The sequence below is a fragment of the Falco biarmicus genome, chromosome Z (assembly GCF_023638135.1).
Source record: "Falco biarmicus isolate bFalBia1 chromosome Z, bFalBia1.pri, whole genome shotgun sequence".
In the NCBI taxonomy this organism is placed as follows: Eukaryota; Metazoa; Chordata; class Aves; order Falconiformes; family Falconidae; genus Falco; species Falco biarmicus.
This window is the reverse complement of record NC_079311.1, coordinates 76,793,190-76,807,320: the sequence shown is the minus strand read 5'-3', so window position 1 is coordinate 76,807,320 and position 14,131 is coordinate 76,793,190. Positions and strand designations below refer to the sequence as shown.

Sequence of the window (14,131 nt, the reverse complement as noted above, 5' to 3'; positions counted from 1 at the left end):
ATAACTTTTTCCAATTTTTCATTTTCCTCCTTTCTGCTGAGAGGAGACCAGAAAGAACGAACATACGCTCTCAAGACTGGTTATGGAATCCTATGAGTAAGTAATTTTTTTCGCATACTCAGAATGACTCCTGAATTAAGGAAAATAGGAACTCATGGCTCTCGCTGCAGCTTGTGGATTGGTTTGTCTGCTGGGACTGTCTGGGCATCTCTCACCTCACATATGCCAGGGCCTCACCTCTCAGTGACATCTGAGTTTCTCCCACTTAGTTCCTCCATGCCTGAAACGACCCCTTCGAGCCTCAAAATATATGAAGTCTGAAAGCTTCAGTTTCTGTTAGATGGGAATGACTGGCTGATATGTTTCTGCTCTTAGAGCTTACAGTTCACAGACAAATTATTGGTGGGTACGTCCAGCGCCTTCTGCTGCAGGCACTAACATAAGTCACAGTCCCTCTGAGATGTGGTAGTAAACACATGTCACCAGCAGAACCCAAGCCGTGGCGCGGAGGGAGGCAAAGTGGCTTCCCCAGAGCTGGGAATCAAATCCTGTTCCCCCACATCCCCCTCCTCTTGCTGCAGCTGGGATGCAGTAGCATCCCCCGTGAACAGCTGTGGGAGTCACTAAGCACTAACACTGACCAGATCCAGTTTCTTGCTCTTTTTTAGCTGTCTTCTGCTTCAAAACGCTCTCCTGAAGGATCACAGGAAAGCTCTGCTACACAACCATGCCAAAGTTGCTCAAGGTAGCCTGTACTCTCACAGCGACATGGAGCCACAATATTGTAAAATGTTTATTGCCCTTCTGAGCAGAAACGCCATCAAGTAGGCAGGGAGCAGGTATGGATTGCGAGAGACATTTTCCAGATGAAAGCCACCCAGTCAGAGCAGCCTTCTCTGCTTCTGCCAGTTGAAATCACCTCATTCAATATTCTGTGTTGTCTTATGTAGCATGCAGTTATGTAAATTTATAAATCATACACTAATTAGCACACAATTTCATATATTTAGTGACAGTGAAAAAGGAGGTTTCTAACTAACCAGGCTGTGCTCTCTCCCCCCTCAGATGGTACAAATTCAAACACCGCCTGGAGGTTGTATTTCAGAAAATCTCTGCTGCAACTTTTAGAGTTTAACCCCAGGCTCATGTGTGCTTTCAAGGGATATCTTTTAGATATCTCAGGATCAATCTTTCCCAAGCATAGCTAAGCCCTTTCCTTCCTTAACACCAAACCTCAACAGCTCATTGGATCACTGCAAATTTTGTTTTGCTTGTTTCTCCCTTGTCCAGATTCTTGCTATATCCAGTCTCACATTCTTGTCATCTATGTCTGCAACGTCATCCCTTGCCAGCAATTAAATCCAGCCCATGCCGGGGTTATACCGGGTTCTACCCTATCACCCTCCTTGTGCTCTGGCCTCCCTGCCTAGCTGCTCTAAAGGGGAGCAGCTAAAGTTAGGCCGTTTCCTTCTTTCCCTTATTTGTCAGGTATCTGTTGCTGCCCAAATGCAGGCACACTCTGCGATTTGGACACGGAGTGGGGACTCACATGCCTCTTACAGGAACCAGCACATGAAGACATTTTTACTCCAGGATATAAGCACAAACTTCTCCTTCATCAGCTTACTATATTTTAACAACTCGTCTCTACCATCTGGCTCAGCTCCACTCAACCTATACTTTCTGTCATCCCTTGGTACAGTTCTGTACCTTGGGTCCTTTCTTGCCTTCACCTCCATCCTTTGTTCTTTACTCTTTAATTCCACCTTTTAGTCCCAAAGCATGGTGCAGGCTCTTCCCTTCTCTTCTCTTTTGTACTCTGAGACTTCTCCCCCATTTCATGGTCCAAAAGAGGTCTCACTCCTTCTCAAGCAAAACCCTGGCGAAGAAAAGAAGGTTTAAACCAGTATCTCATATATCTTAGCAAACTGGGGATTCACAATACGTGTGACATGATGATATGGAACATATTGTCAGTGGCAGAACAGACATCTGAGCTGGACAAAACAAACCAGAAGCTAAGTCAAATAACAGTCCGGAAGAATAAATGAAACCCCCATATAATGTATTCGATTAAGACCTCACATACATATATAAAGGTATGTTCAAGACAGGATTCAACAGCGTGACTGGAGAGGCTAGGGGTGGAAAGCGTGTGATTGCTACAGGTCCACTGCGTGCAAGGTGCACAAACGCAAGACCACCCAAGCACTCATCAAGCGTGTGTGTACGAGCCACTCGGAAAGAGCACAAGGTGAAGGCATAGGTGGGAGCCTCAGCTCCACAAAGCCTCGTGTAAAACACAGCCCGATGTGTAGCTGAAGCATATTGACGGGAACACTGGACAAACAGTCTATGGCTTGACGAACTCCCCAACCGCAGCTTCCTAATATAGGAGCTTAAAAGGACACTGTCAAGTGATTGCTTTTGCTAGTTTAATTTTTGCATTTCCTCTACTGTTTTAGCAGATGGAAAACATTCCCCTCCCAGTCCCAGCTACTGATTTTGTCCCTTCTTGTTTGACAATCATTGATTTTTTTTCTTCTAAGGCTATAAATGTTTTAATAACTTCAACTTTGTAGTGCCTCATGGCAAAATATCTTCGCTTGCACTGACTGCTAAACACTATTCCTAATGTACTGCTGATAATTAGAGTAACAGCCAGCATTACAAAAAATTACTTTTCACAGGGTCCACCAAATTAATAGCTTTTGTTTCTTCATCCACATCTCACAGTTAAAACATGTAGGTCTTCACCCATCAGATGTTCCAACCACCTTAATTCTAGAAATCTTTGCTGCATAAAGGTATGCCTCCCATGTAGCTGACGGGCAGCACCTTAAGCACAGAGCCCACAAACCTGACAATGTTCTTTTAAAAAGAGCTACTACCAAAACCAGATTAAAGTCAAAAGTCACCCTCAGAATTACAATTGTTAATGGGCAAAATGCATCCTAAGGAATCCTAAAGCAGTGAAATATTAGCACCCACAAAGAAACCAAAGAATAGAATGCTCCCACACAATGTTCTCAACTGGGTACACAAAGGAACCTTTCAAGAGATATACATACACATATTTTTTTGTTCTTTCAAAAGGTCAGTTAGCATTTATTAGAAAAGGCAATTAAAGTTTCAGTCAAACTGGAAAAAAAAAGAGAAGCAATTGGACTGAAATCAGAGAAATGTTTCTTTATAAATACCAAACTTTAACAAAAACAAACAAAACCCTAAAAAACCACCATAAACTAGTTCCAAACCCTGAGACCTATGTGCTGGTCATTTCTTCATGGTTATCCACAGATTTCCTACTGCTCCTTGTACATTTTTCTCTTCTGTCCCCTCCCTTTCTCTGCCCTCTTAAAGAAACAGACTATTCAGCAGAATGAAAAAAACTATATCCCCATCTGCTATACTTGGGTCAGGGCACCGAATGTATCTTTGGGGCTTTAAGCAGAAATGTGTGCCTTTGCAGGCTCAGGGAGAAGAACAACAGGGACATTCAACAGCAAATAGACATATTCAAAAGAACTACAACACTTCACTAACAACAGGAGAGACCAAGCAGGGCCTTTCCACAGTAGTCATTTCCTAGTCCAGCAGTGCTGCTGCCCTCCTTTAAACTTCTCCAAGCTGCTGTTGAATTTCAGCTAGGGAGTACAGAAAGGGTGTCACCTAATTTGTGATCAAGACTGGGCCTGAATGAAGCAGCTCAGAGTAACCTGAGGTTCATCTTCCCCTTCATTCTCCTTTTGTTTCCCTGCTGTAAGAACGTGGTGCTGCCCGGGGCACATGCTTGATATCCTGCACTGATGCTCTCATCAGAGATGCACCGCGGGCCTCACTGCGAAGCCTGGCTAGCTCCTCGCAGAGCAGCAAACGTTGCAGAGGAGTGAACACGTGAAAGGCAGGCAGCAGCGATACCCCAGGGATCAGTACAGCAACTCGCTGCCATTAAGATAACCAGGGTTGCCTAAAGAGACTGTCAGAAAAGCTGTACTGGCCCACAAAGTGTTGTTTGGGAGCAAATGGCCTAGAACTTGCCCATGCTGGCTCAATTCTACCTTTCCCTTGCTGCAATTTTACTGTGCAAAATGAGTATTTTAGCCTTATATTTCTAGGAACATATGCCGGTGGCTACTGTTACAATAAAATATGAACACTGCATTGTGGAGAAAATGACCATTAATCCTGTAATCTGCAGTCATTTTTACCAATTCGGCATATTTCTTTAAATAACCAAGTACATGCAGTAGATGGAAGTGCATTTAAATAAACTGAAATAGATATAGCATGAATAATTAAAGCCAGCAGGGAAATGTGCATTGTGAGCTGCTCGTGGAAATAATTACTGATTTGTCTTATTTACAGTGGAGTCTGGATACAGGATCAAAATAGTGCAAGTTACTGAAAATGTCTTAAGATCATTCTTATACTACCACTACAATATATTTCATCTTGAAAAGTACATCAAACAGGTTTTGGACCATTACAATGTCTGACTGTGTTCTGCTATTTCAGGGTTAGGTTACCCAGCACATAAACTCTGTCAAATAGCACTGATTTAAAGAGGAAAATATTTCAGACAGATGCCTAGTACATCAACCTGCAGCATTGTCTATTAATGTTATTAGACACTGTATATTTGAGCTTACAATATACCCCTTAAAACCCCAGCATGTTAAATATTGGAATGTTGATCATAAAGTCACTGAAAAAAATACTAAAGTGCTTGTACCTTTATAACATGACAGGTTTTAAACAGGCTTGTTTAATTAGAAAATAATCTATTTTGAATGTGGTGGCTCTTGAATGTCAGGCAGCTCTTGTAACTGCTTTAGAGCTAAAAATCAATAATGAGATATACTTCTGATAAAAGGCTGGAAAAACTGACTTCAATCTATTAGAAAATGTTGTAGATTTTAGAAATTCTATTTTAGAATGATTACTTGGCACATGAAAGGATTAGAAAAAAAGTTAACGATGTCTGATTGGTCAACCCCACCAATGTTCTTGCACCATGATTACTAAACCCAAAATGAAACTGGATGCTAATCAGTTATGTGTTAGAAGAAGGAAGACAGGTAGTTGCCACTCAAATATAAGACAAACAAATCAGCAATGAAAAGGTCCTAAAAATTCTGCAGAAGGGCTGTAGAACAATGAGGTGAATCAAATGAAGAAAATATCCTCGAGGAGCTGGCTCTCCTCTAGCTCATCTGCTCTGCTTCTGGAGCTTTGTGGGGTCTGGCTCCAAGACGATGGCCTGTAGCTCCCACGACGAGGCATGTGCATTTTGTTCCTGTCGTAAGATTCTCTGCAGAGGTGTCCTGGGGCAGATATTGGACTCATAGCTTCAACCAGGTCAAGAAGACAGGCTTTGTACCTGCAGAAACACACCAAGAAAATGGAGCTCCATTAACCGTCAGAACATCACACAGGAATTTAATCCAGTCATAATTCAGACTAGACCCAGATTTGTCTGATGGGGGCTACCACCACAGAACAAATTCTGCTGTATTGTTCCTATGAGGAATACCAACACAGAGGTAGTGAAGAAGAGGTGAGCAAAGCATGGGTGCTCAGGTTACTTCAAGCTGTTCTGTCAGCTTTTCCATTTCAGGTGTGTAATGTCTTAGTTGTACTCTGGAGACTGAGAACAGACTTCAGATATGACAGTCAAATACACTTAACAGGTACAAGGCAGACCCACACAGGTTATGGTAAAGTGACTTATTATACACATGCTGCACTTTTTTGAATAGGCCTCTACACTTGATTTAGTTTCCCAGGGATTCGAAAACAGCAGGAGACTTTATTATTATTGCCAGAAACTACACATGCTTCCTGTAAATCTCTGTGCACTATATAGAATCTGTCTGGTGGAAGCACTGAAGGAATATAATCTAAGCAAGGCAATACAAAAATCAACACTTGAGGCACCAAGAGAAAAGGCAAAGGTGCTAAACATTACTCAGGCTGTCCTTTAAGTGTAAGTACGGATGTGGGGGGAGGTTGCGAGCCCATGCTAGCTAGTAACGCACACTGAATAATGGCAGTTACTTCAGACAGAGACTTCCTATTAATATTCACACAAGACAAGACCTGATCTAAATACCAGTACAGGATTGATCATTACAATATATTTTCTCCTGTCCAATTTTAAATGTCTTAACTAATACCATTTCCACTGCTTCCCCAGGGAGGCTGTTCTCCAGTCTAGGAGATATCACTCAAGAGTTTTACCCAGAAGTCCCCTTTGTTCCATCCTGTTGTTAGCACCAACCTGCCTGATGAAATAATTCACATGTTCAATGACTTACACGCACGGAACATTATTTACTGCACCCAACCCAAGGTATCAGCATAACTGGTCCGTTTCCATAGGGGCCGCCTCTTGCAAGCAGAAGGGGTTCATGCATAGTGTGAGGAAACATCTCAAGCTGTTTCCTGCTGTAAGAAGACCCCCTGTTTTTCCTTTCAGGACAGTGGGAGTCTAGGAAGACTAAGCAACTAGGTCAGTCAGACAGCTAGGGTAGGTTCCTGAACTCAGATGGGATGAAAAATTCTTACATACGAATATCCACAACGGTTTATTGGTGGAAAGATTCACAGCAGCTAATGTATCTCCCAGAGGTAGACTACGTCTTGTGCTGTCCAATAGCATCATGCAGCAGCAACATCAGCTAAAAAACCCTCCTTCCCTAAACTAGTGACAATATGCAAAATCTCCTCCATTAGCTCCAGCAGTGAGTGCTATGAACCGACCGTCATCAGAAACCTGACCACAACCAGGTTAAGTCTGAGACACAGAAATACTTCCTCCGCGCAAAAGAGTTAACTGAGGTACTGATGGGTTAATACTGATGTTAATGCCAGCCACGGGAGTTATGCTATGACTACGTGGAACAGTCAGCACTTTCGTTTCCTTCATTTTATATTGTTTCTTCCAATTGGATAGTCACCATCATTTATAACACAGTCTGACTTGACATTACTGCCTCGCAGGGCTCTCTCCTATATTTGACTACCTACAGATTTTTTTTTTACTTTCCTTTGGATGTATTAGCTTGCCTTTCACCCAATCAGAAACACATTCTGCAAATTTATTTTTCACATTTTTAGCTTGCCTACATGTCTTTCTATTATCTGTCTGATTAAATCACCCCTAACAGCAAAAATAAGTAACAAAGCCACAACGATAAAAAATAATACAGCTTTGTTTCAACTAGACCATGTAAGTGGCTAACCCTATGCAAATGTCATGCCTTACAGTTAGCCTAATTAAAACTTTTGGAAGAACATAGGGGGTTTGGGCAGCCAAGCAAGACCATTTTAGAGGGGTCTGTTGTTTGTATTAGCATTGAGAAAGTACCCTCTAAAAACTGAGGCTCCTTAAAGACATCTTTAACCTATGATAGAATAAGCCGCACTGATAGTGAGAACTAGCACACAGCTATATTAGACTTTTCACATAGAGAAAGTTTTGGACTAGACTCTATATAGATATACACAGATGCTTTGAACCCCAAAGAAACCCAGTTAACACATATACTGGTTTCATTAGCCACACCTAAAACTTCTTTTTTAGATTAATCTAGTCTAGCATACAAATGCTTATCTCCTCTGACTGTAGTGCTATCACAAAATTTCAATTTCTCCAGCAGCCACATTCAATCACAGATTAGGTAGGGGGAAACCAAACCAGCCAGTGCATTTATAGCAAATGTGCAGGCCCTAGATTTCAGCAGTACCTTCGAGTTCATTTCTTCTGCAAGTTTATCTAAGTTTTACAGCATTTCTGCTATCAGGAAGGCTAAATGATTTGGCAGATTACAAGCACAGCAAATAGCAAAGATTATGTAAAAGACCAGGTGTTGTAAATCAGTCTATTTGACACCGCAGTTATATATGCAATAAAGTGAATGAACTCTGCTAACAGAGCACCATCTGATAAAAAGAATGCTCCTTGCAGGTATTTAGTGTTTAATCCCATGATAATGGTTTGCCCTGGTTTGTCTAGGCAACATAGACAGCATCTGGCTGGAGGCAACAGAGTAGACCTAGAATGGTTTGAAGCTCACAAAGACAATTTTCTCACCATTTATTTGTATCTGAATATTTAAAGAGACACAATCAAAATTCTCAAATCCTGAAATGCAACTTTCTGTAAAACCAGGATGTGTATCCCTTGCATGATTTTAATAAGTGCGTAAGTAAAAAACAGGCTTTATTACTATGACACTTAATGGCTTCAATAAAGTCAAAGCTGTGCTGCAGGATCAGGCACCCAAGTCAGGAGATTTCATACAGGAAAACTGATCAGGCAAACTTGCCTGGTGAATACTGAATGCTCTTTTAATACAAATTAACAATTAAGGGTGCCCTCATATTGTCCATGCTTCCCAAGGAGAAAAATTCCCAAACATTCTGCGGAAGTACCACACTGTACATTAAGCCACATAGAGAAATTCCTCACGTATAGATGTTCAACCAAGCAATCAAATGTCCCATCATTGCTAGATGCTTACACACATTTTCGTTGATGGGTTTTGCCTTTTCAACAGAAGGAAAAGGAGGTGGGCAACTATCCCTTTAAGGATAGTGACGATTCAGTCTGTCTTCACCTTTTTGATACACTTGCCAGTGTGCTGGGAAGTCAAGATCACTGCTGCAACAGACTGGAAAACAATCTCTTTTCTAAGCCTAGTTTTGACACTTTTCCCATGTACATTTTCTCATCTAACTTCCACGAGCTTGAGAGTCTGCATGTTTCATAATGGGAAAAGAAAATCTGTAAAGTCAAAAACCTTGGATTAGAAGTCTAACTATTTAGACAGCTAAAGCTTGGTGAAAGTAATCTTATCATAAAGTCTACCAAAATTGCATCAGGAAAGGGAACACAAAGAATTAGTGTATAAAGCATGAGGAAGGCAGGGCCACGTGCAAGAGGACAGAGATGCGAGTAGAGAGAACAGACAAAGGTAAGCTTTGAAGTTCTTCTTTCAATGAAGTAGTTTAAACTTTGCTTTTAATGTAGTAGAACTCCAAATACGGCTCAGAGAGCAGCATGGAGATGTCCAAACTGTCTGAGAGGTAGGTACCACCAGGATCAAGCCAGTACAACTGGATCAGCGCAGAACTGTGACCTGGGTGGCTAAATACACCCTGATCATCCACTACAGAGTGCTGTAACAGTATTCCCTTAATCTCTTCTGTACAATTAACATGGGTTACGGGAAATTTGGCTCCTCAGCCACTAAAGTGCTTTTGGAAATTTTATTGGAAACTTTCAGCATTGGCTCCTAATTAGATAAGTATCTAGTAGAGTTTATAAACTCTTCATGTAAAATAATTTTGTAGTCCATCACTAAGGTAACAGGAAACACCATAAAGGATTGCAATTCAGAACAGCTAGTTAAAAGTTCACATTTAAAAGAGGGAAACTATAAAAATAAACACAAGCTGGCACCAAGCCAAATCCTTCCTTCTGTGGTGTTTCTGTTTCACTGCCTGCACAGTAGGAATACAACTCTCTATAAACATCTACAGGTGCATCTTACTTTGTACCATGTTTCACACTGAATGGGAAGGAAGGTTCTCTCATTTTTATGACAAACACACAAATGTGGCTTTTGCTCTGGGAAACAGAGAATAAGACCACTTATTCCCAGGATGGTTGCTGAGAAATCACCTGAAAAACACTTGGTATTCTGTCTAATAAAACTTGCTAGGCAATCAAAAGTTCAGACAGTCCCACAATGTACAGTACCTAAAAAATGGTCAGATTATGCAAAAGTAATGTACAGAGCTCATTACAGCACAAGATATAAGAGAGAATGGTGTTCCTGAAGGTAACCACAGAGCATCCTTGCATCAACAGGCTGAACAGTGATGTTTGTTTATCTATTTAGACATTTGGGATATGTCATTGAATTTTTAATGTTTGTGTATTTCCCATTGCTAGTAAAATACATTTCTTACATGCTGCTCGATTTTTAGACTACACTATTGTATTTTCATACTGTGCAGCCCCCTTTAACTAATAATATCATTTGTTCCTTCCTGAAAAATCGCAGAACCCCAAACAAGTTTGATACTTGGAGAAGCAGGAATTTTCCCATGAGGCAAAATAACTAAACTTATTAGAGTCATAAATACTCTGGCAGTGAGATATATGTATATTTCTTTAAACAAGCAGTGTCAGATATTATTTGATCACTATGTTCAGTGATATCTTTTCATTTACAGTCTCTGAAAATTTATTCTTCAACCATAAATGTGTACAAAACACACAGAATGTCTCTTCTGCAAGGTGATGGCATTTCAACAAAGCATACTGGCAATACGGTTTTGGAGATTAGTAGCCGTACAGGCTTACTTTATTTAACTGTATATACCAGAGGAAATAAAAAGGTTTATTTTTATACTCCTGCTTATATTTTCAACATAAAGTTCAAAGTGATTTACTAATGTTACATGAATTGCCTTTGAATTACAGTACAGTATTGTACCTAAGTACAAAGCCTAACACTATTTTGTATTCATAAAACACCACCTGCCTCCGAGCAGTTTACAAATGCTAAACACAGCGAAAAACACATTCAAGGGGTAGCGAACAGACCCATTTTACAGAAAATGAAACTGAGATTATTGTGACTATAAAGCAAATATCAAATCCTTATTTGATTGGATCAAATAACAAATAAAAGCAGAGAAAAAACAGATGCAGATAAGAAGTGGCCTCAGCAGCTGAACAACCCCAAACCTGAAGACACCACACCAGTGATACAACCTGAGGTTATCTGGAAAAACAGCTGTGATGACTGATCACCCACCCCCAAGTTAACCCTGGCTCTATGGACAAAGGGCAGAACTCTACCCCAGTTAAAGAGTCTTTATTCCTGCACCCGTAATTGTTGCATTAGGGAAGCTAGAGAACATCCTTTCAACATCCCTATACCAACCTGTTGTCCATAAATTTGCTTGATTCTTTATTAACCCACTGCTTATACAATGTCCTGTGACAGCAGGCTCAGGAAGTTCACTGTTACTGAAGGACATACTTTTGTTTTCTGTTCTAATCTGTTATCCTGCTAGTGCCATCAAGTGCTTTTTATGGATTGACTGCAGTTAGTCTCTCTCACATGGTGGGATATGATGAAAAACTGTTCCACATTCAGCTTATACACCACTTTCTCAATTTTGCAAAACCTGGTCATTTTCTTATTCAGTCTTTTCCTATCCGAAGTCATAGCTTCTTGGTCTCTCCTTTTATGGTAGCTGCTTCATCCCTTGATCAAATTAATTGCCCTCTACACCTTTTCTAGCTTCCACTACGTCATCTGGAGAGGCAAAGACCAAAAGCACACATCAGAATCAAAACGCAGCATGCATCCACAATCTTTTGTGAAGCTCTAGGAAGCTTCGAATTTCATAAATCCTCATCAACTGCTCAGAGATCAGTATCATGTAGGCATGGTGTTGATGACTTCCGTAGGTAAATCACATTTTCATCCACTCAATTTTGATCCCTTTTTGGAGTTTGTTGCTACTGACATGGCATTTGACTATCTGAAAGGACTTAGTATCATACACAAACTTATCAGGTCACCCAGGAGATTTTTGCTTTTCACTTCTTACTCCAGGTCACTGATGAAGAACCAGTCCAGTGGGTTCCTGGGGGACCCCACTGCTTACTCTTCTGCACCACGAAAAAATGAACATTGAATCCCTTTGCCTGCTATCATTTAATCAGCAGTAAATCCATAGAAGGATTTTCCTGCAATCCTGCAGAAACTTGATTCCTTTAACAACCTTTGGTGTGCAACCTTGACAAAGGTCCTCTGAAAATCCAAATGCATTATGTCCACTGGTTCTTCTTTGTGTCCCTAGACTTCTGGGTTCAGGATCCACAGGTCTGAGCTGATGTCTCAGATTCTTTCTTCTCTCCCTCCCTTCTGTGTAAGTATAATCCAGGTTTTAACCAGCATGCTATTTGGTCAAGCAAGCTTCAGATGAACATGCCAGTGAACATGAGAGACTGGTTAGACAGAAAATGAAGGCTGAGAAAGACACACTGACTTTGCAGTCACTCCCTGGAAGGCCACAAGTCAGGACAGGGGACCTTGCCTGTCATGTGTGAACTGCATCTTCAGTGACCAAAACACACCCATGGGAATATTCCCATGTACTGACTCTCAAGATAACAAAATCAGAAAAAGAACACAGAGAAGTGCAATTCTTGAGGCTGAAACATCAAGAGAATGTGCAAGATTAAATGAAGAATCAGACTAACTGAGCCAGTTAGTCTGAGATGCCCATTTTACTTTCACGCAGGTTGGGACTCAGAGCACACACTTCACTGTGGGATACAGGAGGAGGCAAATTTAACAGTGCTATGTATGTATTTAAAGCAACTCCAGGTTAGGATGTATTTCTTGCCTGGAATGGGTGTCTATTTTCCAAAGGCATCTCAAAGTTTCTTAATTCTTAAAGAAAAAGATCAGACTGCAGAATACTTCAAACCAATTAAAAAAAGACCTGGGCCTTTTATTTAAAATGCATCACACAATGTAAAACAGAATATATTTACACAGTGTCCTCAGCAAGAGCCTCCTGGAGTGCTGTAAAACCCACACCCACGTAATAGAGAGCTTACAGTATCAGAGACTTTTAGAGAAGTCTCTGAGGTGGTATTCACAGAATCATAACCTAGAGAAGGAAAAGACTTATTAGATCATCCAGCCATCTCCCTGCTGATTGAGAACTGTTCCCTACAGTGTGCTTCCTACATCCATTGCTAACAATCAGCCTCTCGCTATTCTCCTTGGGAAGCCATTCCACAGCCAAATAGATCTCACGCTATCATTACCATTATTACTTATTTATAGGCTACAGTATAACCTAAATGGCCTCCATCTGGATCAAGGGGATCAACTCTACTACCACTTGTAAGAGTGATCCTTTCTCCAAAAGAACACACAGTTTAAATAGATAAGTCAAAGTCCAGTGGGAATTATATAACGTACAATGAAGAAGAACAGGACAACATGGCAAGTGACACAAACGTTCCATGCATTCTTGCTTCAGAGTTTGGTAGGAGAAAAAGGTATGTGCTGCAAAAAGAATATGTTTCTGATAGTCAGCTAGAGGTAAACAAAGAGGATTTTCTTCCTCCCAGCTCCACGCTGCTAGTTGTAGCTAAAGATCTGGCACTGTACTGAGAAGTAAGCGTCCTTCTTTGGTGCAAATACTCCTCAAGTATTTGAACAGTATTACATTTCTCCCTTCTGCTTCAGTATCAGTCAACATTTATCTTGGCCACATATATGTTAATCTTCTCTCATAAATCAATACCTCTAGCATAGCAACAGAATTTGCCACCGTCCTCTGGTCTTTGACAATATCTTTCCAGTAAGCAATCACCCAGAAATGAGCACCATATTCCCTCAGTGCGGTTACACAAAACCAGAGAGAAGATCAGCTCCCTCCAGCACTCATACAACGCTTGTCTGTGCAGATTCAGATGACAACAGCCTTTTTGCTGCCACTGCATTGCTCCACAGGTCCTTCTCTCACATGTACATAGTGATACACTGCACTGCAACACATCACTGTCTGCTGCAAGATCTACATCACCGACGAACTCAATGACTTGTTTTGTGGGGTTACTGACAATTTATCACTAAATCTTGTGGAAAGTGGCATCAAAGATTACAGCCTTTGCGCAGGAGCATTTGGAGAGCAGCAGCAGAAATGAGTAACAACATCACACCTTTGCTAACCAACATAAGCTATGTTTGGCAGCGTTACAGGACAACCCTCCCTCCCCAGTGTGATAAACAGGAGCAAAGAGCTACAGAGACCTTTGGCTCTTGAAAGGGCCTGAGCACTGCTGGTTTGCCCCTGGCCTTTCGCATACCAAGCAGAGCCAGTGCACTAAAGGACACCGGATCCAGCAACAGCATCTGAAAAAACTTATGCCTCGTATAAGGCAGGGCTGGCCAGAGATTTTTCTTCCTCACTTTTTACCCTGGGTCCACCTATGATAGCATACAACCATCTGTCATTACTTAAGTAAGAGTTGCTGCTGGTCTCATTCCTCCTTGCTAAACAAGCTATCTTACCTGAT

The 14,131-nt window shown here is 41.1% G+C and overlaps 1 protein-coding gene across 3 annotated transcripts in view; it reads right to left on the bottom strand.

The window, feature by feature from the left end:
• Positions 1-2,044: 2,044 nt before the first annotated feature.
• Positions 2,045-14,131, bottom strand: part of KIAA1328 (KIAA1328 ortholog) — a 180,327-nt gene continuing 168,240 nt past the window's right edge. For all 3 annotated transcript variants that reach the window (XM_056324509.1, XM_056324510.1, XM_056324511.1), the window contains one exon: positions 2,045-5,383. In XM_056324509.1, the coding sequence (XP_056180484.1) occupies positions 5,170-5,383 (214 nt within the window). In that variant the 3' untranslated portion in view covers positions 2,045-5,169. The remainder of the gene's footprint in view (positions 5,384-14,131) is intronic.